Source organism: Sciurus carolinensis, chromosome 2 (assembly GCF_902686445.1).
Source record: "Sciurus carolinensis chromosome 2, mSciCar1.2, whole genome shotgun sequence".
In the NCBI taxonomy this organism is placed as follows: Eukaryota; Metazoa; Chordata; class Mammalia; order Rodentia; family Sciuridae; genus Sciurus; species Sciurus carolinensis.
The window spans coordinates 103,250,114-103,275,793 of NC_062214.1; the positions used below are offsets into that span (position 1 = coordinate 103,250,114).

The window sequence follows — 25,680 nt, forward strand, 5'->3', positions numbered from 1 at the left end:
AACAATCTAAAAAAACAGAAACAAGGTAGCATATACACTAATGAAATTTGAAGGAAAACAAAGCTGTTAAAAATAAACACAAAGCAACTTGAACAATAACCTGCTAAAACAATCAACAACAGTAGCAGACCTACTGAGGGCTTTAGATTTCAGTAACAAGTTAGACACAACTAAAGAGAAAATAAGTAAACTGAAGGATAGGATATGAAAGGAAATATGGATTGTAACAGAAAAAATAAGTAGAAAATATAAGTAAGAATCAAGAAAGATAAGAAAATCTAATATATATCTAAGCGTAGATCCTCAAGGAGGAGAATTGGGATGAAATAATTTGAAGAGGCAGTTATGGAGAATTTTCCAGAACTGATGAAAGATGATGACAGCCCACAGGTTCAAGTAGCCAAAGAAATCTGCAGCAGGATCATTTTTGTTTAAAAAAAAAAATCCATATATAAAAACATCATACTGATGCTATAGTACATCAAGACAAAAAGATCCTAAGAAGAATTAGTATCCATAATACCTAAGGAGTTCCTATGGGTCAGTAATAAAAAGACAGACAAGGAAATAAAAAATAGACAAATGACTCAATGTGGTATTTTACCAAGAGAAGGACTGACCAATAAACCTGAAAAGATGATCAACTGCATTAATAATTGGGAAAATAAAAGTAAAATTAAGAAATACTTATGCACTGGATTAGCAAAGATTGCCTGGCAGTACAAAACCTTGGTGAAGAGATGGTGATATGGGAACTCTCTGATACTTTGGTGGAAGTTTGAATTGGTAGAATCATTTTGGAGGACAGTTTGGCAGTACTAAATAAATTTGATCATGTGCATATTCCTGTGACATATCAGTTGAATTTCTAAGAATATTCCCAGTAAAAGAATATCTTGTTCATGTGCCTGAGATACATACACTAGTATATTAAGCAGCAGTGTAATCTGTAATAACAAAAATGGAAATGATTCAAATGTTCATCAGTAGATTGGTTAAATTAATTTTGATTTACTTATTGAATGGGATATTATAGAGATTAGTGAACTATGTTTACACTCATTTATGAGTGAATTTCATGAACATAATATTAAGTTCTTAAAGAAAACAAGTGACAGGAAATACATGCATTCTATTTAAATAAAATTCAGAATGGACAAAACCAAAATATATCATTTAAGGATGCATAAATGATGCACAAAAAAGCAATGTTTGTCACAAAGTTTTGAGTATTTGTGAGAGTGGTGCATGGAAAGATTTTAAATTACTGTCAATATTTTATTTCTGGACTATGGTGTTGACTTCACCAATGTCTTCCTTTTCTTTAAAACACGTGTGTATGTGTGCATACACAGACATTTATATGTATGTATTGTACATATTTTCATCATCAACCAAAGGGAAGTTCTAAAGAATAAAACAAAAAATGCAAAGTAGGCCTTAATATCACACTGAGCAAGAGCCATGGTTGCTCAATGGATTGTTGAAGTACTTAAAGAATATAGAAAAGAGTTGGTTTTAGGAAAATATGACAAAGCATGGAGAAAGAAAGAATTGTTCAGAAATTTCCTTTGTTCTACTAGAATGACTTTCCATTGAAAAATCTGGTTTTTTGTAATAATAAAAAAAATTATTCCCAAGGTAAATTATTTCAGTTTTTATCTCATATTAATAGCACATGCCTAGCTTTATACTGTGACTATTGTATGACTTCAGGCAAATTAGTAACCTCCGTGTGCCTCAGGTTCTTTTACTGCTAAATGAGATTAGTAATAGTACCCATGCTATGACGAGATTAAATGAGATTAGTATTTGAAGGTCTTAGAATAGTGTTTTCTATAGAAAGTGATTAAAAAATTTAGGTGATTTTGTTACAGTGGTAATCTGAGCAAATTTCACGTTCTAGTGAAATATATGAGCTCTTTGGAACATCAGTGTTTTGATAACCAGAGTTGTAGAGATTTTTTGTGCTTCTAAAATGCATGTGAGGGCTGGGGTTGTGGATCAGTGGTAGAGCACTTGTCTAGCATGTGTGAGGTACTGGGTTCCATTCTCAGCACCGCCTATAAAATAAATACAATAAAGATCCACTGACAACTAAACAAATTTTTAAAAAAATGCATGTGATACATTTCTAAATTTTGCTCACATTTTAATATTTCCTTTGTACTTTGTGGGTGTCAGTTTAATGGCTGGACCCTGTGGTTCCAATTTCAGGAGATTTGAGCTCTGGGTCTCTTTGGACTTAACTTTGACAAATGCACTTCAGCTTTTTCCTTTGAGAAAAGACTACATGAACCCCTCTAGAGATAGTCTTATTTATGTATTTTAAAAAAAAATTCTGCAGAGTTTTGACATAAATTTTACACTATTAAATTTACTTGAGATTATTTTATACATGAAGTTATTATAGCAAGTTTTGTATAGTTGGTATAAAGAAAATATTCCAGTATTCAGAAAAAATTCCCAAACCCTAATTATCTCTAATTCTTCATGAAATTAATTTTATTTAGGTTGTTTACCTGAGAAAAAATAATACAGAAATTTTGAATTAAAGGAAATACTTGACTTTTATTCCTCACTGATAAATGTATGAGAATTCTTGAAGACCTCCATGAAAATGTAATAAGTTTAAATCTAGTAATTTATTTTGAATTCTGAATTACTGTATACACAGATGTTAACACCTTACTGTATAATTAGAAAATATAGCATATAAATTGTAGTGGAATATTAAAAGTAATTATATATATTTTATTTTTTGAGTTATTCAGGATTGAACCTAGAGACACTAATGCTGAGCCACATCTCCAGCCCTTTTTATTTTTTATTTTGAGACAAGGTCTCACTGAGTTTCTTAGCATGACCTTGAATTTGGGATCCTCTTGGTTCAACCTTCTGAGGAGCTGGGATTACAGGCATATGCCACCATGTGTGGCAAAAGTAATCATAAATGTGGATTTTTTTTCCCCCATGTGATACAGCTGGGAACCTCTCCACTTCATCTGGCAGCACAGTATGGGCATTATTCCACCACAGAGGTACTACTACGAGCTGGTGTAAGTAGGGATGCCAGAACCAAAGTGGACCGAACACCATTACACATGGCAGCTTCTGAGGGCCATGCCAGCATAGTAGAGGTTTTGCTTAAGGTATGTGTTCTTTTGTTGCTCTTTGCTTTTGAACCTTATTATGGTTTTATAAGAAGAAGAAAGAAACTGGTTTTATTGAATGCCTACTTAGTGTTTTACCTGCATTCTCGGTCCCCACATCTCCCCTTCTGTCTTTTTTGGTGTGTAAGCCCATCAAATGAAAATTAGTTAAAGTTTTCTTTTGTAAGGGGAAAAACTTCCTTTAGGTATATTCTTCATTAAGTCAGACAATCGAAAGTCCTTTTGGTTGAGGGACAACAAGTTTGTCAGTATAGTCCAAATGCCTATGGAAGGGAATATTAGGCTTGGATTATTAACAAATTAACAGGTAATATAAATGGGGATTTACCTTTAATCATCTAGATGCCAAAAGGTATTGTAGAAAATTTGTAACAGTGATAGTCATTATTCTTTGTCCTTTTTATTCTGGTCTTTTAGAGGAGCCTATCTAAAAGAAATATGATGTAAGCAATAAATGCATATCACATATAAGCCTAGATATTTAGCTACATTCAAAAAGTAAAAATAAATATTATATTTGACACAAAAATTCAACACAGTTTCAACATGAAATCAATGTGAAAATTATTGAGATATTTCATGTTCTGTTTCTTTGGTACTAAGTCTTTGAATTCCAGTGCTTATTTTAAACATATAGCACATCTCTATCTGATAAGCTGTATTGTAACCACCTGTGACTACTGGTTATTATGTTGGACAGTGTACAACTAGATAATTCCCTTCTAATTGCTTATGTTCTGGTTTTGAAAACAAAGGATGATTTTGTATAAATGAGGAACAATGGGATCATCTCTAATACAACATTATAGAGGATTTTGGAGAAGTGTTCATAGTTTTCCTTCACTTCTTAACCCTTCATGCCTGTGTTGAGTAACTAAAGAATAATTGCCTCATTTTAAGAAATGAGAAGGAAAGCAGTAGGAAAATCATCATGATAGAATGAATGATCAAGGGACAGATATGGAATAATTGCTAGAATGCATATTTAACACAGAAAGAGAATCAACTATGGTAATTGTTTTTGCTTCAAAACATAGTGACTGGTATTTTCATGTCAAGAATTTTTGTTTTCCATGTTTTTGTGATCTCTCTCTCTCTTTTTTTTTTGTAGCATGGTGCTGACGTCAATGCAAAGGACATGTTAAAGATGACAGCTCTGCATTGGGCCACAGAACACAATCATCAAGAGGTGGTGGAACTTTTAATCAAATATGGTGCTGATGTACACACGCAAAGTAAATTTTGTAAAACTGCATTTGATATTTCAATAGACAATGGAAATGAAGATTTAGCAGAAATATTACAGGTAACTTGGATTTTAATTTAAGAAAACAAAAAGAAGCTGTTTAGGTAGATGGATCTCTGTCTTGTAGATGATTTAAAGCTTGTAGCTTTTTATTTTGGACTCAATTGTTTTGGACAGTCTTTTTTCTTTCACTTCCTCTTAGTTCATTACTATTCATTTTCCTGATGGTAAGACCACCACAGTCTTTTCATGTAATAGAAGATTAGATGAGGTGATTATTTTCTGTGTTTTTAAGTTTCTGAATTTCCCTCTAGATGGGTTATTTTATTAATTGCTTTTGCTGAAAAACCAAATGGGTTTTCAAAGTCCATTTTAAATTACTTTATAAAAGTAAAAAAATTAGCAACCAAATGACATCCTTTGATTGAGTGATGTTGTCTTTATCATTCAGATTTGTTTCTTTTATTTTTCACTGCCCTTAAAAAAGTTGTTTGAGGACATGGTTATTTTTGGCTTTTCTGGTAACCAACATTGCTTCTTTTTTCTTCAACTAGACAACATTGATATATTATCTTCTTTGTTTACTGCTTCTTCTTGCCTATCTTCTTGCTTCTCTCAGTGAAATTCTCTTCTCTGAGATCATCTGACTTCATTTAACTTCCATGGGTTACTTAAAAGCTGTTTTAGGTTCAGGAAAATGAATTTTACCATGCCCTTTTCCATTCTTTTGTATTTAATAGTGCAGTTTGAGGGTTGGGATTGAAGATTGGGAACAATTTAAATAAATTTAATTTCCATGCCTATAGAGCAATAGAATATCTTTTAATCTCCAATTTTCCTATGTTCTATAAAAGCCTTCAGATGCCCATTTGTCCTCTAATGGAATTGTTCTGCTTTACTCAACAGGGGATTAAAAGATATAAATTCAGAAGGCTGGGTTTATAGCTCAGTTGGTAGAGTGCTTGCCTTTGCAAGCACAAGGCCCTGGGTTCAATCCCCAGCAAAACACACACACACACACACACACACACACACACACACACACATTAAATAAACTAATTAATTAAAACAATATATGAATTAATATCTGTGCTTTAATATTACAGTGGTCCATGATCAAACATTCCATTTGAATTACATGTTTCTTCTTAAAGAATGCTCCTATAAAAGTATATTTATATTACATTAAGAATCTGTACCAAATATTCTGACTATAATTCTGAAAGCATTGTGGTGATTTGTTCCCTAGATTGCTATGCAGAACCAAATCAACACAAACCCAGAGAGTCCTGACACTGTGACGATACATGCTGCAACACCACAGTTTATCATTGGACCTGGAGGGGTGGTGAACCTAACAGGTCTGGTATCTTCAGAAAATTCATCCAAGGCAACAGGTATTGAGATGCATATAGGATAGCTGTTGGGATTTTATGCATTAGTAGGTATTCATCCTTTTAAGCAAGGACTGTTGAAGAATGAGGGTAAGATTATATCAACCATCTTGGTTTCTTTGATAATAGCCACAAACATTTTTCTGAAACAAAACAATCTAAAGAAAGGTGATATTATAAAATGTACTACAATGTTACCTTTCAAAAACTAATGCCATCCAAGCATCACTGAAGAGTTGAATAAAATAAAACAGAATATGAGAGATTTACATTGTTTCCTTAAAAATTCAAGTCTATTTTCTCTTTTTTCATAGATGAAACAGGTGTGTCTGCTGTTCAGTTTGGAAACTCCTCTACATCAGTGTTAGCTACGTTAGCTGCCTTAGCTGAAGCCTCTGCTCCATTATCCAATTCTTCAGAAACTCCAGGTTAGAAAAGCAAGCCAAATTTGTATGATAAAATGTGCAGATTCAAATAGTTACAAAGACTGAGAAGGTAACATGAAAGACAAAAGTAAGATTATGCCCAGCTAAAGAGTGGGGCAGGGTAGGGGCAGGTACTACTCAACTCTAGCTGATTATAGTCATTTCTGCTGTTTCCAGATTCTGATTTTTCAGGGGAAGCTGAAAATCTGAATTTTAAAAGAATATTAAATCTTGACAACTAATTAAAATTAAAAAACAAACTTGTATGCTTCACGAAAACATGTTTGTTTCCCCAAGTTGGCCCTTGTTTTATCAATTGGTGACTTTTTGTTTAAGAAGATAAATATATATGAACTTACTCTGTATTTTTCATATATTCAATTTTTGGCAGTTCTTTTAGAATGCTGCAAAGATCTTAATGTCTGACAGAACTAGGAGATAGTGTGTGAAAATCACTTTTTAAGGGTTACCTGTTGTTAAATGAAGACGTGCGATGTTGGTGAATAGCTGGTTAAGATAAGGTTTGCCTCATACTTACAATTCTCACTGTAATGATTGTGTAAGTTATTTTTAGCTATGAAATTTTAAAAACATCAAGAAGTATTTTTCTTATGGTAGTTCAAGCCATTATGCTTGGATTAATGTTTATAAAAGTAAAGAATAATTTATTGTCATTCTTTAAATTATTATTTTTTTTTCAAAGTTTAATAATGATAGCAAGTCATTGGCTGCTTACCCTGTGCTAGGCACTACAGTAAATTTTCCTATGATCTCACTGAATTCTCCCTGAAAAGCTTTAAGGTAGATAGTACTGGATTTTTTTAACTTGGCACCAAAAAAAAAAAAAAAAAAAAAAAAAAAAACCCTATCCCTTTTTTCCTTTCTTTTTAAAACTAATTAGTGATAATAAACATTTATCCATTCTCCAGCTTCTTACACATCATTATGTTTAAATCTTAAGTCTTTTTATTTGGGAGTGTAGATTTTTCTGAATTGTTTCTGGCCATTAACAGTTATATGCATCATCTTGTTTGCCTATTGCTTTTATAATGTATGCCTGGATCTTTTTAGCACCTTTGCAAGTACAGAAACTGTCAAAGAAAGCTATTTCAGATCTAGGCATGTAGGTCAGCATGCATAGGGCATTGGGTTCAATCCCTAGCATCTCAGAGAAGAAAGAAAAAAGGAAAAAGAAAACTGATTTTATTGGTGATTTCTCTTTGGTTAAACTTGAAAATATCTTTAATTAAATTGCATGTTTCTGAAAATTAAATAGCTTTTTTTGAAAGTCAGCTAGAAATTCTGATATTTAGATTTTTAGCTCCTTGAATTGGTCACACTAACCTATCTTTGAAAGTTTTATGGTCTAGTCCTACAGAATTAGTAATTTCAGTTGACTTTTATTGCATGTGACTTACTCTTCTATGAGCACAATAATTTTTCATTTCAATGCTATATCATAGTGGAATCCTTTTGAAGATATTTTAAGAGCTTGAATTAAGTAAAAATTCAGGTAAGTATATTGCCACCAATATTTGTGCCACAACTCAAATGAAGTGTATATCTTCTTATAGCTCAGTTGGTACCTGCTCAGGCAGTGATAAATCTGCCACAAATTCTTTCTTTGCCTTTAGGCTGTTCAGTTTTTTTACCCATCAGTCATTACATTCATTTTGATTTTAGAAATTTTTTTTTCAAAAGCATCTTAGGATCTACAAAATGTATTAGAAGCATTTCCATTTACATATGGTAAAACAGATTTGAGGAGGTCGAATAGTTTTTCCTAAGGTTATGTGGCTATTAAGTTGTGAACAGATGTTTGTGGTCAAAGACTGACTAGTTCACAAGTTGTGTGTCTGTGACCACTATAATATACTCTTTTCTTTTGTTTTTAATTTTTTTAAACCCAGAGGTGCTTAAGCATCAAGCCACATCCCTTTTTTATATTTTATTAGAGACAGGGTCTTGCTGAGTTATTTAGGGCCTTGCTAAGTTGCTGAGTCTAGGTCTGAATTCTTGATCCTCCTGCCTCAGCCTCCCTGGTTGCTGGGATCACAGGCATGCACGACTGCACCTGTCTGTCAATATATCCTTTCTTAAGCAGTTTCTTTGGGTGATTTGTGGGCTGGTCTCTTTTGGAATGTTTGTCATTTGCTTTGCTATAGGAATAAGTACTTTTGTGGTTTTCATTTTGTCTCATGTCAAGCAAAAACATCACTAGTCCTACTTTTACTTCAAAAGATGTATCTGTAACTTTCTGGTAATAGTTTGTTGAAGTAAGTGTTCTGTTCCTGGCATGCCTTTTTAAAATGATTATAGACCAAAATACAATGTAAGAACTATCTTTACAGTAGTTGTTACTTCATATGTGTGTGTAAGTCATGCACTTTTTATGATTACAGTAGGACCATTTTCAGCAAATAAAACAAATTTTATTGTTAGTCCAATGAGAATGTCATGAAGTCTATTAAAATGCTTTTGTTGCATAACTAAATGATACTGCTATCTTCTGTGTTATAAGCAAATAGAACCACAGTTTGTGAAGGCTCATGATTGGAATATCTCACTGGATTACTATTGTTCAGAGAGAAGAGTTGGAGTTGGGATGAGTATAGAGGGGTAGGTGTTGAGTTGTGCCCAAAGAGTGGAGGGCATTTACCTAGATAGGAACTCGCTTCAGGCCATACTATTTTGGAAGTCATTTCATTTTGAAAGCCATTCCCAAAATGAAGAGACAGAAGAATAAAAACTGTCTTTCGGAGATTGCAGTTACATTTTTCCTTTAGGCAAACCACTGCCTTGGAGTACACTTTTCATAAACAGAGGCAATCAGGTTTTCTTGTCTTTCTGCCAGAGCTAACAGGCTACTCTGATGAGTCATGGAGTCTTCCTAAAGGATTAAGTAGAAATTAGTCAGGCAAAAGTTGAGGGAAGAACATATCAAGAGGAGGGACACATGAAATTTTTGAGGCTGAAAGAGCTTATGTTTTCAAGGGGACCCAGAGGCCAGTGCAACTGAACTCTGAGAGGGAGAATAACTCATAAAGGCTGAGGGTAAGATTATAGAGAACTTTAAAAATGATCACTTTGACAGGCATAGAATACTCTGGAAGGGCGTTTAGTTAGGAGTCTAGTGCAGTCAACTAGGGACAAGATGTAATGGCAGCATGAACTAGGATTTGACAGATAAGAAGTGAATAGATTTGAGAGTTATTTGGGATGTAGAATTAGAAGTTGCAGTTGCCTAGGATGTAGGTCTTGCAGGATGTGGTTGTGTGTGCCTCTAATCCCAGTTACTCTGGAGACTACCCTGTCTCAAAAGTTTTAAAAAGGCTGAGGAAGTAGCTCTGTGATAAAGCACTCTTGGGTTCCATCCCCAGTACTGAGGGTGGGAAGGAGGAAGGTAGGTCTTATCTCTGCCATGTAAATAGCATTTTAAAATAACTTTTCATAAAACCCTTATTTGTACTTCTTGCAGTCCTATATCAGTTTTCTTTCCTTATCTTTATTCTTCCTTGTGGCTCAGTTATTTTTTGTTTTTGCAATATTGAATCCAGGGACTCACACTTGCTAGGCAAGTGCTCTACCACTGAACAATATCCCCAGCCTTATGATTCCTTGATTAAATAGAAATCTATCGATCACTCTTCATTTTTGTCTTCAGAGCAGCTCTGTTAATTGCTTGTAAGATGGTATTTTAAAGGTGTGGTGTAATGTAATATGTCTGGTAGTTTCTGGAAGTTCCCTCTTTCTCCCTAATAGCGAAGTTTAAACCAGATACCTGTTAGCATATTGGTTTTTTGTCTGTTCCTAAAATAGGGTAATAAAACTGAAATGACTTTAAAGGGATAAGTACCTGGGCCTCAGGAGGTATTTTTTGTTTTTAATTTCATGTTTGATTGCAAACATACCTTTGAATGTTATTTTTTCTTCAATAAAGTTTTTATTTGGTTGTTTAAATATTATTAGAATTTTCAGTCTTTTTCAAAGATAATTTTCTTCCCTGCCTTGTTTTAGCTTTATGGCTTTATATTCAAAAGTCATGTTGAATAGCAGATCCCAACTATTTCAAAGGTGCTATAGATTATGTAGCTATTTTTAAATATTATGGCTTGCCTTTAGAATTAGATCAACTAATATTTATGAAATAGCAGTAACTTTTAATCCAGGGGTTTTTAAGTTTTAGAGAATATATATTTATATATATATGCACATACACATTATATAAATCTTTTTAGTGTTTTTAGGCTTTCTCTTTTATTCTGACATGTTTCAACATTTTACTATTAGTTGTTCTTAAGGTTGGGGGATGGTGCTTTGTCTTCTTCCATAATTGGTTTCCTTTTAATTTTTTCTTAAATACCTTACCATTGCACAACTTGAAAGCTTTTTAGATGAAAGACAAGAACTCTATTATTTTAATGACAGTCATTGCAAATAGTGCAATGATGAAAGTTTTTGAGTTGTATCTTGATTGCGTGTGATCTCAGATATTTTTTACATGATTATGCTTTAAAATATTACTACTTATATTAGCATTCAACCAGTAAACATTTCTTTTTCATATGGATATTTTTTAAAAATCAAAGCAATACTTAATGCATTTGAAAGCCTTAATAGTTGTTCTATTGAATATATTTCTACTTAGTTCCCTATATTTTATTTTGTAACTGTCTTCCTGAAATTTCCTTAAGTGCTTGGTGAAAAAAATTTAATTATAGTTTACGGCAAACAAAAATAATGAGAGCACTCAAAACAAAGCTTGTTTTCATTTTGAGTGTTCTGTGGTTTGTGTTGTGACTCTTGATTATCAAATAATGCTGTGACAGGAGGTGGGGAGGACAAAGATCTTGATAGACGATTTCAAACACAGAAAGGATGACAAATTAAGAAAAATTATCACTTTAATCACTAATATAATAATTGATGTAAGCAAAGATCACTAGTCGGTGATAAAAGCACTGGTGAAATGTTTTGGGGAAACAGTATATTTTAAATATTCTCAAAGTATCACACCAAAGACTACTATTAGTTTCAAAGGGGAGAAAGTAATCTTTGGTGTGATACTTTGAGGATATTTAAAGCCAATTGGCTTTAGGATCTCACACATTCTGAATTAATTGATTGATTGATTGATTCATTGATTGATTCCTATTTTCCTTCCTACCCTGGCTGCCATTTGTTTCTTAATAGTTTGGTGCAGGTCAAACACTTTCAGGAAGAACACAGTGATATTTTGTAACCTCATTGCATCATATCAGGAGGCACATAATATCAGGTTGTCCTGATAAAGGCCATTTGATGACAGTGGTAACAGCCAGGTGTGAACTTTGGATCCTGGATGAAAAACAAACAGCTATATAGGACATTTTACGGACAAGTGGGAAAACCTGAATTTGAACCATTTATCAGATATATTACTAAACTAATGTTGATTATTCTAGGAAATATAATAGAATTGTGGGTATAAAAGACTGTACTTGCTCTTAGGAAATACATGACCAAGTATTTAAAGACGAAATGTTATGATGTGGGCAACCAACTTCCAGGTAACTTGGCAAAATAAAAGTATCTGTGTTTGTGTCAGTCAGAGAGAGAAGACAAACATGGGTGTGAAAAGATGTTAAAAGTGAATGTAGGTGAAAGAAGATAAGTTCATCCTCTCAGTTTTGATAAGGATTTGAAAATTATTAACATAAGAAATTTTTTTAGTTCAGAAAAAAGAAATGACTTAACTATTTCTAAATAACATTTTGAAAACATTAGTCAAGTCAATACTTACACAATTAAATAACACCTTTCTCTACCCAAATCAAGCTACTGTCCAGATATAACAGTTTCTTTGAAATATGCTGAGTTGCTACCAGCTCACAGCAGAACGTCATGGATAACGACGATCCTGGATTTATTACAGACAGAAAGATCACAAATATATGAATATGTGGAATGCTTTAAGGCAATGAATATCCAGGCTTTTTTTATTTTAGTTTTTACTATTCTTAATAAAGCTGCTATGAATGTTTCCATACATGTCTTTTGGGATCAGTGGTTGAGTATAAGATTGCCTGTGGGAAAGGATTTTGGCAGTATTAACTTGTGATTTCTTTACTCGGGCAAAGCCAGAGGTGCTGTTTTTAGCTGCCAGAATCCTTTCTGAGCCTCTCATAAATTACTAAGAGCACATTTTGGGATTTTATTTATGTAAATGTTCACATACTGTTTTGTTCACTGTCATACAGTACCAGATCTGTATGCTACTTACTACCAAAGCAACCCTTGCTCACTCAGTCCAAAGAGGGGATACTATTTATTCTGTATATCAACTCATATGTAAATGTGAATGGAGTATAACCAAATTCAAAATTCTCTTTTGAATTATGGAATTTTATTAAGTAGATCGAACTTTTGTCATGACCTTAGGAGATCTTATAGATTTTGTACCTCAAAAAGAAAAAAAAAAATTGTGTATTTAAACACTCTCATGAAGATAGTTGGAAGCCAAGTGTGGTAATACATACCTATAATCCCAGCAACTCAGAGCTGAAGCAAGAGGATTCCAAGTTTGAGGCCTACCTGGGCAACTTAGTGAGAGCCTGTCTCAAAGTAAAAAATAAAAAGGGCTTGGGATGTAGCTCAGTAGTAAAGCATCCCTGGGTTTAATCTCTAGTCCCACAAAAGAAAAAAGAAAAGAAACAATAGTTGAAACTATTGTTTTAAATTGGGACACTTGTGATCCAGCCATTGACATAAATATCTGTATCACCACTGGAAAATTGAGTTTAAAAACTGTGTAAAAATTGTCCTGTATAAGAAGCAGAGAAAGCAAAAGTAGCAGATGAACCAAAACTGAGTATCTATTCATACTGCTAGATATGTTCACTGATTTTTACATCCTTTCTTTTTTCCCCAGTAGTGGCCACAGAAGAAGTGGTTACTGCAGAATCTGTGGATGGTGCAATTCAGCAAGTAGTTAGTTCAGGGGGTCAACAAGTCATCACAATAGTTACAGATGGAATTCAGCTTGGAAATTTGCACTCCATTCCAACCAGTGGAATAGGTCAGCCCATCATTGTGACCATGCCAGATGGACAGCAAGGTTAGTAGTGGACATTTACATAAAGTTTGTGTTTATTTTCTTTTCAGGAAATTGTGATATATTTTCCAAAGCATTTATTTTTGCCTTGAATTATGTTTTATAACCTTGAGACAGACATGATTGTCTAATATTATTTACTTAGGCTAATATTAAAATGAGCTTACTTTTTCAGAGTATGCATTAGGTGGAAAGAAATTGGTTCCAAAGTATTCTGGTTGGAAAATGGACTTAAATATCACCACAAACAGTACAGAAAATAATTCAAAGCAGCACTGGACAATAAATTCTTAAGCCATTTTATGCAATTTGAATATCATGTGAACTTTTAAAAATACCACACTAGAAAAACTACTGAAAAATAAGTTAGACTTGGAACTTGTAGTAGGAATATAGTGGCAACTTTAGGAACTTTATTGTGAATCCCACCCTCCCTTTTTTTTTTTCTCCTCTTGGAAACCACAAAGAGTAACAAGAGAAATGAAACAAAAGTCTCAGCTTTTGTGTTTTTTAGTGAAACTGAAAGGCTGGGAAAACCTCAAAATCCTACATTTTAAGTTCTGCCCAAAGCATCTAAGACCATTGCAGTCAGGATCCAAGGACCTAAATGAAACCCCACAATGGTGCATCAAGGAAAGAGTAGGATTAAACTCAGAAATTAACAATAAATATACATAAAGATAGAGTCTCAGACTGAATCAAGTGTGTACATACATGGCTAATTTAGAATAAGGAATGAATACTGAGGGAGGCAGAGAGAGAAGGTGCAGGGAGTTTCTATCTGATCAAGCATGCCTGCAACTCCAAAAAAGTATATTTACCTATAACCTTTAAGAAAATGACCAGAATTGTGGAGAAATATGCCTTTTCATGGGCAGTGAAGGAGTTGGTGGAGGGCAAGTCTAGAGATAGCACTTCTAAGTTGGGTTTTGTTTTGAGTGACAGAGGATCTGTGGCACTGAAGAAGGACCATATTTCAAGAAAAAAAAAATTTGTTGCTATAGCCAAAGAAGAGGAAACTTGTTGACCTCTGAAACCTGGGAGCCTTTCTCTCCTACTCTGTAGACATCTGTTGACAGCTGGCCCAAGATTTGGATTGAGTCCAGCTGCTTCCACAAAGCTTTGAAGAACTAATTATTTTAAATATTCAAAAATTTTCAAAAAAATTTCAAAATATTTGTAGAAAGCTGATATAAAATTGTCTCCAAATCCTGACATTTACAGACTAATCATATTGATGAACAAATGAAAAGAAACCCATGCTTTTGGAAGTGAAGGCTCATTATTTTAAAGTTTTCAGTTCCTCCTGAGTTGATAGTTGTAATATGTCATGAAAAAGGGACTATTAGTTTGACAGAACTGTTACAACACAGACTGGATGACTTAAACATAGAAATTCATTTTCTCACGGTTCTGGAAGCTAGAAATCCAAGATCAAAGTGTTGTCCAGTCTGGTTTCTTCTTAGGCCTCTCTCCTTGACTTGTAGTGGCCACCTTCTGGCTATATTCTCTCACATAGTTGACCTCAATTTTTATGTGTTATATGTGTCCTATTCTTCTCTTTTTATGAGGACATCAATAATATTAGACTAGAATCCACCCATATAACCTCATTTCACGTCAATTAATCTTTTGAAGGCCTTATCTCCAAATATAGTCACATTCAGTGTTACTGAAGTTTAGGACTTTAACATGAATTAGAGATGGGGGAAGGATTCATAATTCAGCCCGTAACAAAGATTCTCCGCTATAATTATGCTATTGAATTCTAAAGTTTATGTTGACAGGGAGAGGGGGAAAGAAGAATAAGCAAAACTCTGGGGGGAAAAGCACAATGAGAGGGCCTTACTAAATATTAAAATTTTAAAGCCTCCCTAATTTAAAAGTGTAGCTAACATGAATATGTAGAGTATACAGTCCAGTGAAACAAATATAAATTCTCAGTTCTTCATGAGTTAATTCATAAATGTAATATGATATCAAAAAAGAAAATTCTTTAATTCTCAGTATTTCTAGTGTTTTAAATTACATTGTGCTTAATAGTAATTTTACCATTTTCTAATTTCTGTTTGCATTTATAAATGATAATTTTTAATGTTTTGACAAACATTTTTAAAAACCACAGAACTGATTTTCCCCATTTATCATTCAAATTGTATGAACTGTATTCATAATAGTGTATCTATATGATGGAATATTATGCAGCTAAAAAAGGAAGCTCTGTATGTACTGATGTAGGAGACTATAAATGTAGGTGGTGAAAAAAGAAGATGCAGAACAATATATCTGTTGTATTTATTTGAATGTAGGCATTGTATGTATGCTACCCACATATGTTCATGTTTATTTTGCATAAATTATATAGGCATAATACCCAAGAAAGTAATGGCATGATTATCTATGATAGCATGGTAGACATGAGACCTCACAAAATAAACTGGTTATCGTTTGATTTTTGAGATTTTTAATATATTATCTATAAAAACTTTAAGTAGATAATTTAATAAGTAGATGTAAATAAAAAAAACCAAGAAAGTGGAAAAGACAAGTATAGACATCTTCATAAAAGCAAATCAGTGTGTTGAAATTATTGTTTTGGGATATACTTAGGTGAGTAACATCAAGTGTCAAGACTAGTTTTATTTCTTCTAAACCTATCTGAGAGAATGAAGTAATATGTACATCTTTTCATTTTAGTATTAACAGTACCAGCAACAGACATTGCTGAAGAAACTGTTATAAGTGAAGAACCACCAGCTAAGAGACAATGTATCGAAATAATTGAAAACCGGGTGGAATCTGCAGAAATAGAAGTAAGGAGTCTTTTACCCGGTGTGTTTTGCGGCAATCATCCAAAATAAATTCAGTTTATTTTTCTTTATTATTATTATTATTTTGTCTTTAGATTTATTATTGACCATGTTGTTTAGATATAGAATGAAAGCACGCAATATTACCATTTGTTTAATTTTTTTGCCTTATACATATAGCAAGCCCTCAATAATAAATAATGAATGAATGAGTGAGTAAAGCATTTGTTTGTAACAAAGTCTGTCATCCTGGTAACATTGGGATGTCTTGGTTCTTGCATTTCATCTTTATTTTCTGTTAACCTTATACCATTCTCACAAGTCATTAAGGAAAATATCACTATATACTGACTAAAATTTTTTTCTTTCAAACGAAATGCGAATACTTAATTGGGCTAGGGGGTTCTCTTAAAAAAGGTGATGTTTGTTGCGTGGGTTGTTTTTAAAAGCAATAAGTAACTTTATTTCACCATTAAGACCTTTAGGGAAATTAATTTAAATTGTTGATAGAATTCAATTTCTTTTTTTCCCCTCTCTCAAACTCGTTCGTAGGTGTAAACCAAACCACAGCTACCTCGGGATTTTTCTTTGAGTGACTATAAATAAAATTATGTCCTTTGAACTTACAACTTACAAATAAAAACAATCTTATTCTTGAGTAACTTTGAGAGAGAAACTGTAGTGTAAATAACATTGAACTTGAAATCAGATAAACTGGGTTTGAATACTATCTCTTGATCCATCAACTTTTAGGCAAGTCATTGGTCTTGGTCTGTTTTATTTTCTCCCAAATTAGAATTTAAAATAATAATATCTCCATTTTAGGGTTTTTATGAGAATTTTTAAAGTCAACATATTCATTATACATATATTGGTAGTATCTATATGTGTATACTAAATTTGAGGACTATTTAGTAATTCTTTTTAAAGGTTCTTAATATCATAAAAAGGAGATTTTTTATACCCCTCCCATATTTATCTTTTATTATTGTTATTTTTTTTAGAACTAGGAATTGAACCCAGGGGTGCTCTACATTTCCAGTTCCTTTTACTTTTTATTTTTAGATGGGGTCTAAGTTACTAAACTTACAATACTGCCTAAGTAGCTGGGGTTACAGGTGTGTGCCACTACTCCTGGCCTCATCTTCATTTAATATCAGGCTGTACATCTTTGACCTTAATTACAAATAGTATATTAATGAGTTAAAAAGAATTTGATTGCTATGGTAAAATTATAACTTTAATTGTTGACTGTAGGTGGTTTTATTTCTTCAGAATTCAAAGTGCTATGCAGAACATTGAATTTCTTATTCACAAACTAACAATTTATTCCATTGAACATATCAGCATATTTATTATTTAATACTTCTCTGATTTGTCAGATCACCTTTTTCCTGCATTTAGGGTAAAAATATTTGCTATGAACTTTGTTAAATAAAGCATTTTTAAATTACTTGAATTTTTATTAGATGAAGCTTATTCAATTCCACAAATTATATTTTTAAACAGTGAATGTGCAGCCTGAACCTTTATTTACTAACCAGCGAACATTGCTTGTTTCCCTCAAAAGTTCATCCTGATTCCTCTAATTTTTCAGAGATTAGGGAGGATGATTACTAATCATAGGAAAGTAGGAATTGAGGTATATTAATTAACTAGAACCAAGGAGATAGAACTTAGGGTGATAGAGTGGTGGCTTGAATAAAGAACAGTGTTTTTTGTTATATTTTGCTTTTAATAGAACTTTCTAGTAATGGAAATCTTATTTTCCTTCACTGGAAATATTCAAGCCAAGGCTATATGACACTTAAGGGCTATTACACAGAAACCTTGACACATAGAGTGAGTATAAATGGTAGAGGTGGGCTAGAGTTAAAGAATGAAGAGATGGCCTCCAGTGTTTACATCAAACCAGGTAATCATTTTTCTGTAATACGTGAAGTCATGATGACCTATAGTAATATATGGGGCAGACTTCTACCTGCTTTCTTAAGTAAAAACTTGGCCTCTAATCCAGAGTTTCTATAGAGCAGTGATTCTCAACTGGAGCAGTTTTGACTCCAGGGGACATTTGGGGTGTCTGGAGACGTTTTTCATTATGGCCAGTGGCATACTACTGGCATTTAGGGGGTAGAGACTGACTTAACACCTTGCTATGCACAGGGCAACATTTTGATTTATGTGGTCTAAAATTGTTAATCATGAGATTTTAAAACTCTAAGGGAATTAAAAGATTAACTCATTATATAGAAACTAATGTGTGGGTTTTATTTCTTGTGTCCATAATTACCAGAGTGACTGTAACAAAGGTGCCAAGAATTTTATGTTTACAAGTTTTCCATCTAACAGTGAAAAGGTTTCTCCAGTTATCTCTGGGAAAATTAGTTCAAATTGTAGAAAATTCATTGTAAATTTTGTGACTTTTACATCTGCTTTGTAAAAATATAAGGAATGAAATGGGTTTTTATTTTGGAGGGGAAGATATAAGACACAGAATTTCAATAATGTTTGTAACTGTTACTACCTCTCAGTATTATTAATTTATTGAAGATATTTTTGAAGGAAGTATACTATTAACAGATTTCTTCCATTGTAAGCAACAATAGCCTGTTCTGATTTGAAATGAATTTTGTACATGTGGGAGGGAGTAAATGTAATTAGTGCACTAGGAGTAAAAGCTTTTCTCTTATTACTTACATCGTTACGTGAATTCAGGAAACACCTTTGCTTGTTCTTTGTCACAGGGTTAGAGAAAAATATGTTTAATAATGAATTTTATTTGTTTATTTTTGAGGTTGGCATTTGTTTTATTCTACTAGACTTTTTTTTTTTTTTAATGGTGTTAGGAATCTAATCCAGGGCTTCTTGCACGCTAGCACTCTACCACTGAACTATGTCCCCAATCCTGTTTTTAATGAAATATTTGTGTCTTTTAACCAGGGATGGATTGGGATCTTTAGTGCTTTTTTAAAAATTGATCTCTGTAAACTTTTTATGATGTTTTATTGTAATTTTTTCCAATCTGTTTATCTTTTATAAATGGGTATCTTTCTTGATCTGTCAAAATTTAAAATTATCGGTAGTTATATTTCTTCTTGATAAGTTTTTTTCTCTGGGACCAAAGAAGACCAAGTTTTTTTTTAAAGGACCAGATTGAAATTTTTTGACTTTATGAGCCAGTCTCTGTTACAGCTGTTCAGTTTTGCTATTGTAGTGAGAAAGCAGCCATGGACAATTTGGAAATGAGTGGATGTGGATGTATTTAAAGAAAAGTTTGTTAATTAATTAAAAGCAAAATCATATTTGTTGTAGTCGAACCAAGACAGCTAGAATATTGATGTTTATATACAAGCAAACAGCCCACATACCTGGTCTAGTTTTTCTTAAAAAAAAAAAAAATAATTTCTGGTATTTAGGAATAAGGGTCTGGAATCAAATTTAAGTTTGGATCTTATTTAATTTTAAATTTATATATATACACATGTAGATATGCATATATATTCATATTTTTACTGGGGATTAAACCCTGTGGGTGCTCTACCCCTGAGCTATATCCTCAGTCCTTTTTATTTTTTATTTTGAGACAGGGTCTCACTGAGTTGCTGAGGGTCTCACTAATTTTTTGAGGCTGGCCTTGAACTTGCGATCCTCCTGCTTCATTCAGCCTACTGAGTTGCTGAGATTGCAGGTTTGCTCCCCCACATCCAGTTATTTTATAATTTGTTTTTATTTGTTCTTTTTAGATATACATGACAGTAGAATGTGTTTTGGCATATACATACAGGAGTATAACTTCCCATTCTTGTGGTTGTACATGATGTAAAGTTACTGATTATAATTTTTTGATTGTATGAGCTTGGTCAAATTATTTAACATTTCAAGGCTTGGTTTTCCTATCAGTAAAAAGGGGAAAATAAAAGGACCTACAATGTAAGATTATTGTAAAGATTAAATATTGATATGTATGAAAGACTCTTGCAATGGTGAGCATATAGTAAATGCTTAAATATTAATTGCTATTATTATCCTTCTAAAATTCATATTGGAATATGATAGAACATAAACCACTATAATGATTTTTTGGTTTATAGCAGCAATATATAAATTGAAACATTAGAAAATTATATATTAAAAATGATAAAAATGTTAGAGATCATTGCCATTAACTAAAGCAGAATTAAAGAATTCTGTTTGAAAATAAGCCAAGCTCTCAGATCTTTTTTTCTTTTCTTCTCTCTCTCTCTCCCTCCCCCTTTCTTTCCCTCCCTCCCTCACATCCTTCCTTCCCCAGGGATTGAACCCAGGGGCACTTAACCATGGGGCTACATCCCCAGCCCTTTTTATTTTTTCCTTTGAGATGGGGTCTCACTAAGTTGCTTAGGACCTTGCTAAGTTGCTGAGGCTGGTCTCAAACTGGAATGCTCCTGCCTCAGCCTCCTGAGTTGCTGGGATTACAGGTGTGCATCTGGCATTCAATTTTTTTCTTGTCCTGTCATTCCATTACTTAATGTAATTTATTGCTTGGGTTTGAAGTCATGACTTAGATAAATATCTTCCTTATTGCCACCGAATGTTGATTATTATCAGGATTTATTTTTCTTGGAATTCTTCAAAGTTGGGCTGTTGACAGAAAAATGCTTTTTTTCTTTTGGTTTTGTTTTGTGCTGGGGATTGAATCTAGGGCCTGCCACATGCAAAGCATTGTATCACTGAGCTGTAACCCAAGTCCCTAGAAAAAAACTTTAGTATTGCATATTTGTAGATTAACTTATATTTACTTTAAAAATGTCAGAATCATTTTTATTGTAATTTTATTGCAAAGGATTAAAGTCATAGATTTGGCATTTCTATTTAAATATAAATTTCAAATGTCAGTATTACACTGTTAATGTTTCAAACAACCAAATTGCTATTTGCATTAAGGAGCTGTCTTATATGTGATATATGATCAGTAAACATTTGACAAATAAGTAGGGAAGCAAAGCTCTTTTTGTAAAATAGGAAGTGGTGTTTTCCACTTTTCAAAAATTATTATTTGCTTTGAAAAGTGAGATGGAAAAACAATTCTTTTCTTAAGAACTAAATAAAAAGTGAAAACACCATAAAAATTTATACTGTTAATCATTCAAAGAGTAGGGCTAATACGATCATTGTCTTTCATGTTTTGCACATTTAGTAAAAAAAAAAAAGCAGTGTAAAAGGAGTCTCTTGTTTGGCTTGGTAGAAGGAAGGGATCTTTCATTTCATTTATATTAAAATGTATTCTACTTCTTGGGGATGGGGTTAGTAACAGAGCATTTGCCTAGCATGTGTGAGGCCCTGAAGTTGATCCCTAGCATGAAAACATACAAAATGTATATATGCATGTACATGCAGATACAAATATGAATGTGAATATTCATATGTATTCTACTTCTTATAATAATAGGATTAAACCATTGTCATTTTTGGACTATAACCTCACTCACTTTGCTTGCATCTTCTGCATTAATAGTGAATCCCTTGCTGATTCTAAATATTAATAAATAGACAACAATAGAAGATACTTTAGGTTTAATGTGACATAATATTTCCTACTAAATTGGGGCAGATTTTTTTATCCATATTCAAAACTTTGACTACAAAAGGACCTTTTGCTTAACACATGTAAACTTTCTTTTTTTTTTTTTTTTTTTTTTTAAGAGAAACTTATGTATGGCACATGAGGTCCTCTGACGTGCAGTGGAGACGCCATGCTTTCTGTGCTTTGAACACATGTAAATTTCTAAAACACTTTTGCATGACTGAGGGTGTTCCTGCAGAGAATTGGTATCTAACTCCTGGGGAAGCAGTACCCAAGCCCTTCCCTTTCACCCTCTACCCCAACCCATTGATGTTCTCAAAAATCCTGCATAATGCACTGGGTTACTAGTTTTGATTACTTACCTGAGGCTCTTCTTTTGGGTGTCTGGCTTGTTCCTATGCTGTCATCTTTGTTGGAGTTAAGGTTGGAAATGGGGTAAGAAGAGGGGTGACTAGGGTGTGGGGAAGCATCAGGGTAGGGCTTGGTTGGAGGTAAGGGTCACTCTTTCATTTGGTATAATTAGAAGATTTGGAGACCACTTATATAATCAGTCACTCCCATTTCTAGTGGATCCATGGAAAGAATAAATGTTGGATGTAACTTCATTCTCAATGTGGGAAAGGGGGCAGGATCACAGGAAGGCAGGTGGATTGCATATGATCCTTCACGTGGACCATGTGAAGAACAAAGAGGAAGGAATCTCTCGGTGTCTGTAGTGGGCAAGTGTCAAGGAAGCAGCGGATACATAGGAACAGACCTTCATACTGCCCTTTCTTAGCAGGCTGCCCACTCCTCACCTCACCTTCAGTTCCCTCTGGCCTAATATCTTGCCCAAAGTGAGCCCAAACTTTCTTGATTTATAATTCTACCTGTGGCCCTCACCTCATTAAGAGGTCCTGTGTTCTTGTGATGGGGTTGATTTATTCTTTTGTTTGGTATTGAGGTTTGAACCCAGAGGTGCTTTATCACTAAGCTACATCCTCAGCCCTTTTTATTTCAAGACAGGATCTTCTTGCTAAATTACTGAGGCTAGCCTCCAACTTGTGATCCTCCTGCCTCAGTCTCCAGAGTCACTGGGATTACAGGTGTGCACCACCACACCTGTCCAGCTTGCTTCATTCCTAAGATAATGGAAACTTTCCTAGAGTCGAGGCCTATGCAGGTTACCTTTTTTGTTTATGTGCTTACAAGAGGTACGGGAAAGGAATCTGTGAAATGTTTTCTCTGAAATAACTATTAAATAGGAGAAGAGTGAGGAGGAGAAAAAACAAACCATTTTCGTTGGATTGGGTTTGTGTTTCAGCTCTAAATTTATTGAGGAATTTAATACCTCTATAATGATAGAGATCTCTACTCTCTTACCTTTAGATGAAAACATCACAAATAGAGATATAAAGAGATATAGTTGTATATTTTTATCTTAAAACTCTGGTTTTTGTTTTGTTTTGTTTTTAGTTTGAGATAAATTCTCATTGTGTTAGTCAGTCTGACTTTGAACTTGAATTTGTGATCCTCTTACCTCAGGATCCTTAGCCTCCTGAGTGACTGGAATTACAGGTGTGCAGCACTGCAAACACACCTGGCTCTTTGAAAACTCTTCTTTTTACACTACATATGAAAGTACAAATACCAAATTGGATTTATTCTGTTAGTCTTAGTTTTAATTCAGAAATAATTTCATTGAGATTACAAAGCAATTTTTCATCTCATAATATGGAGCACAAAATTACGGCTTAATTAGTGAATTGGTTGAAAAGGTAAGATGTAGAAGTATCAATAGGTATCTACTTACGGCTACTGCAGATTTTTATGTGAAGGAAGCATGCTTGAATGTGTTAATAATGTATTTGAGCAATAATTGAAAAAAAACTTTGTTTTTAATTTAGGAAAGAGAAGCTCTTCAGAAACAGCTGGATGAAGCAAATCGAGAAGCCCAAAAATATCGGCAGCAGCTTCTTAAGAAAGAACAGGAAGCAGAGGCTTACAGACAGAAATTAGAAGCTATGACTCGTCTTCAGACTAATAAAGAAGCTGTTTAGTTGAAATGAACATGTAGTTTGATTTTACTTTTAGTCAAGAAAGAATGCAATCTTGAACTGTATACAAAAAGAATACAGTCATGGGAATACAGGAACATAGAAGAGACTGCAGATCAATAATTGGACTTAAGCCATGAGCTCTGAATTCTTGTAACATAAACTTTACTTTAGAAGTTGTGAGATGTATTTAAAACTGAACTCTGTAAATAGTTCTTGGTTTTTTTTGTTGTTGTTTTTTACAGTTCCATGAGTTGATAAAAGATTGTTGAAGAGATCCAAAAACACAATAAGCCACTGTTATTGTGCTTCTTTTTGATTTTAGTATGAACCTTAATTTCTCAGAAACAGGACAGTTTTAAGGGTGATCGTTGTTGATTAGACCAAATGTTGTGTAATAATTATGGTGGACTAATGCTGGAATTACTCCTATAGGTATAAACTTCTATGTGAAGAGAAGATTTCTTCCAGGAAATCTTTGTACAGCTTTAAGTTGTCTAAGATTCTCTGAAAACATTTTTTAGAAAGCAATTTTTTATATTTGTTCAATTTCAGCTATACCCAAGTAGATTTACATGTATATGAAGCAAATATTTTTTAAAACTTTCTGTTTGTACATATTCTGCATGTTTTATAATTTCAAAATGCATCACTTGCATAAATATTTTTCCCACAAAGATGATGAAAGCTACCAGGAAAACAAAAACAAAAACAAAAAACAACACACAAACCTTTTATTCTGTAGGTCATTGAAACCAAGTAAGCTAGCAGTTGGTTTTATTGGAATGACAATGTTCTTGGAAGGAGCAGCTTACAAGATGAATAATTTGCAAGCTTTGCAAAATCTATGCTTTTTGGAAAATTTCATTGTGGGGACGTGAAACTGTATTTGTGCCTTCCATCATGATTTCCACATGAAAGCACTTTAAGGCACTGGATTTTAAGATAATGTTTTTTGAAAACTCAAATGTATATGGGTTTCTGAAATATTTCATGGACTTATTTTTCCCCCAGGAAATTATTCTTATGGAAAAAATTGCTTTTGTATGTAGAACAAGAACTTTTTGTACTACAGTGATGCTATAGATACGTCTAATGTAACCTACGCTTTTCCCTGTGAAAGCTCCATGTCTGCTGTGACCTGCTCTCATCACAAAATCCTTGAATTCTAGTGTATGGACATTAAACTCTGACAGACTGTTCATTCTTTTTTGTAAAACATAACTTCAAACCCTTTTTTCTTGCTTTATTTTTTAATGTTTTATTGCTTTATGAAAATGTTTAACCCTAATAACCCTCTAGATTACCTATACTGTATAAAGAAGCAATTGCCCTTAAAACTGTACTCTGGCCTACTTTTCTATTTTACAATTAAATATCTTTTCCACATATGTTCAGTGTAGACTTATATTTTGACTGTGTTTCCTTTATATTAAAAATTCTGGCCTGGAAATGTAGTTCATTGGCAGAGTATGTTTAGCATTCGTAAGGCCCTGGGTTCCACCCCCAGCACCTAAAAAAACAAAAAGGAAAAGAAAAGAGATTTTATTCTACTGTGTTTTTGAGCCATATTCCATCATATGAAAGTATTTCGTACTCTTCACATGGTGACTTAAAAATCCCAGTGGTAACCTTTGGGCATTTTAGTTCTCTCGGTGGAGTTATTGCTATAGTTGTTAATGAAAAGGGATCTATGGACTATCAGCCTGGTTTAGTTGCTATTGGGAAGCTCTTTAAAAAGGTTCTAGGGCAAATTAAATAATTCTATAAGGAGGAGAAAAAAATCTTTTTTCAGTTTTTTTCACTGAATTTATGTTTTATTTATTTTTTATTTTGAGATGAAGTCTTGCTGTATTGCTCAAGCTGGTCTCCAACTCCTGGGCTCTAGCAGTCCTCCCACTTCAGCCTCCAGATGACTGGGACCACAGTTGTTCAACTCT

General features: G+C 33.4%; 1 protein-coding gene across 8 annotated transcripts in view; it reads left to right on the forward strand.

The window, feature by feature from the left end:
- Positions 1-25,131, forward strand: part of Gabpb1 (GA binding protein transcription factor subunit beta 1) — a 60,646-nt gene extending 35,515 nt beyond the window's left edge. For 3 of the 8 annotated variants that reach the window (XM_047538517.1, XM_047538514.1, XM_047538515.1), the window contains 7 exons: positions 2,985-3,152; positions 4,285-4,479; positions 5,669-5,816; positions 6,128-6,241; positions 13,149-13,334; positions 16,029-16,144; positions 23,591-25,131. In XM_047538517.1, coding sequence (XP_047394473.1) covers positions 2,985-3,152; positions 4,285-4,479; positions 5,669-5,816; positions 6,128-6,241; positions 13,149-13,334; positions 16,029-16,144; positions 23,591-23,743 — 1,080 coding nt within the window. In that variant the 3' untranslated portion in view covers positions 23,744-25,131. Of the gene's footprint in view, positions 1-2,984; positions 3,153-4,284; positions 4,480-5,668; positions 5,817-6,127; positions 6,242-13,148; positions 13,335-16,028; positions 16,164-23,590 lie in introns of all 8 variants that reach the window. The other 5 variants (XM_047538518.1, XM_047538521.1, XM_047538522.1 and 2 more) reach the window with 5 other exon arrangements.
- Positions 25,132-25,680: the final 549 nt, after the last annotated feature.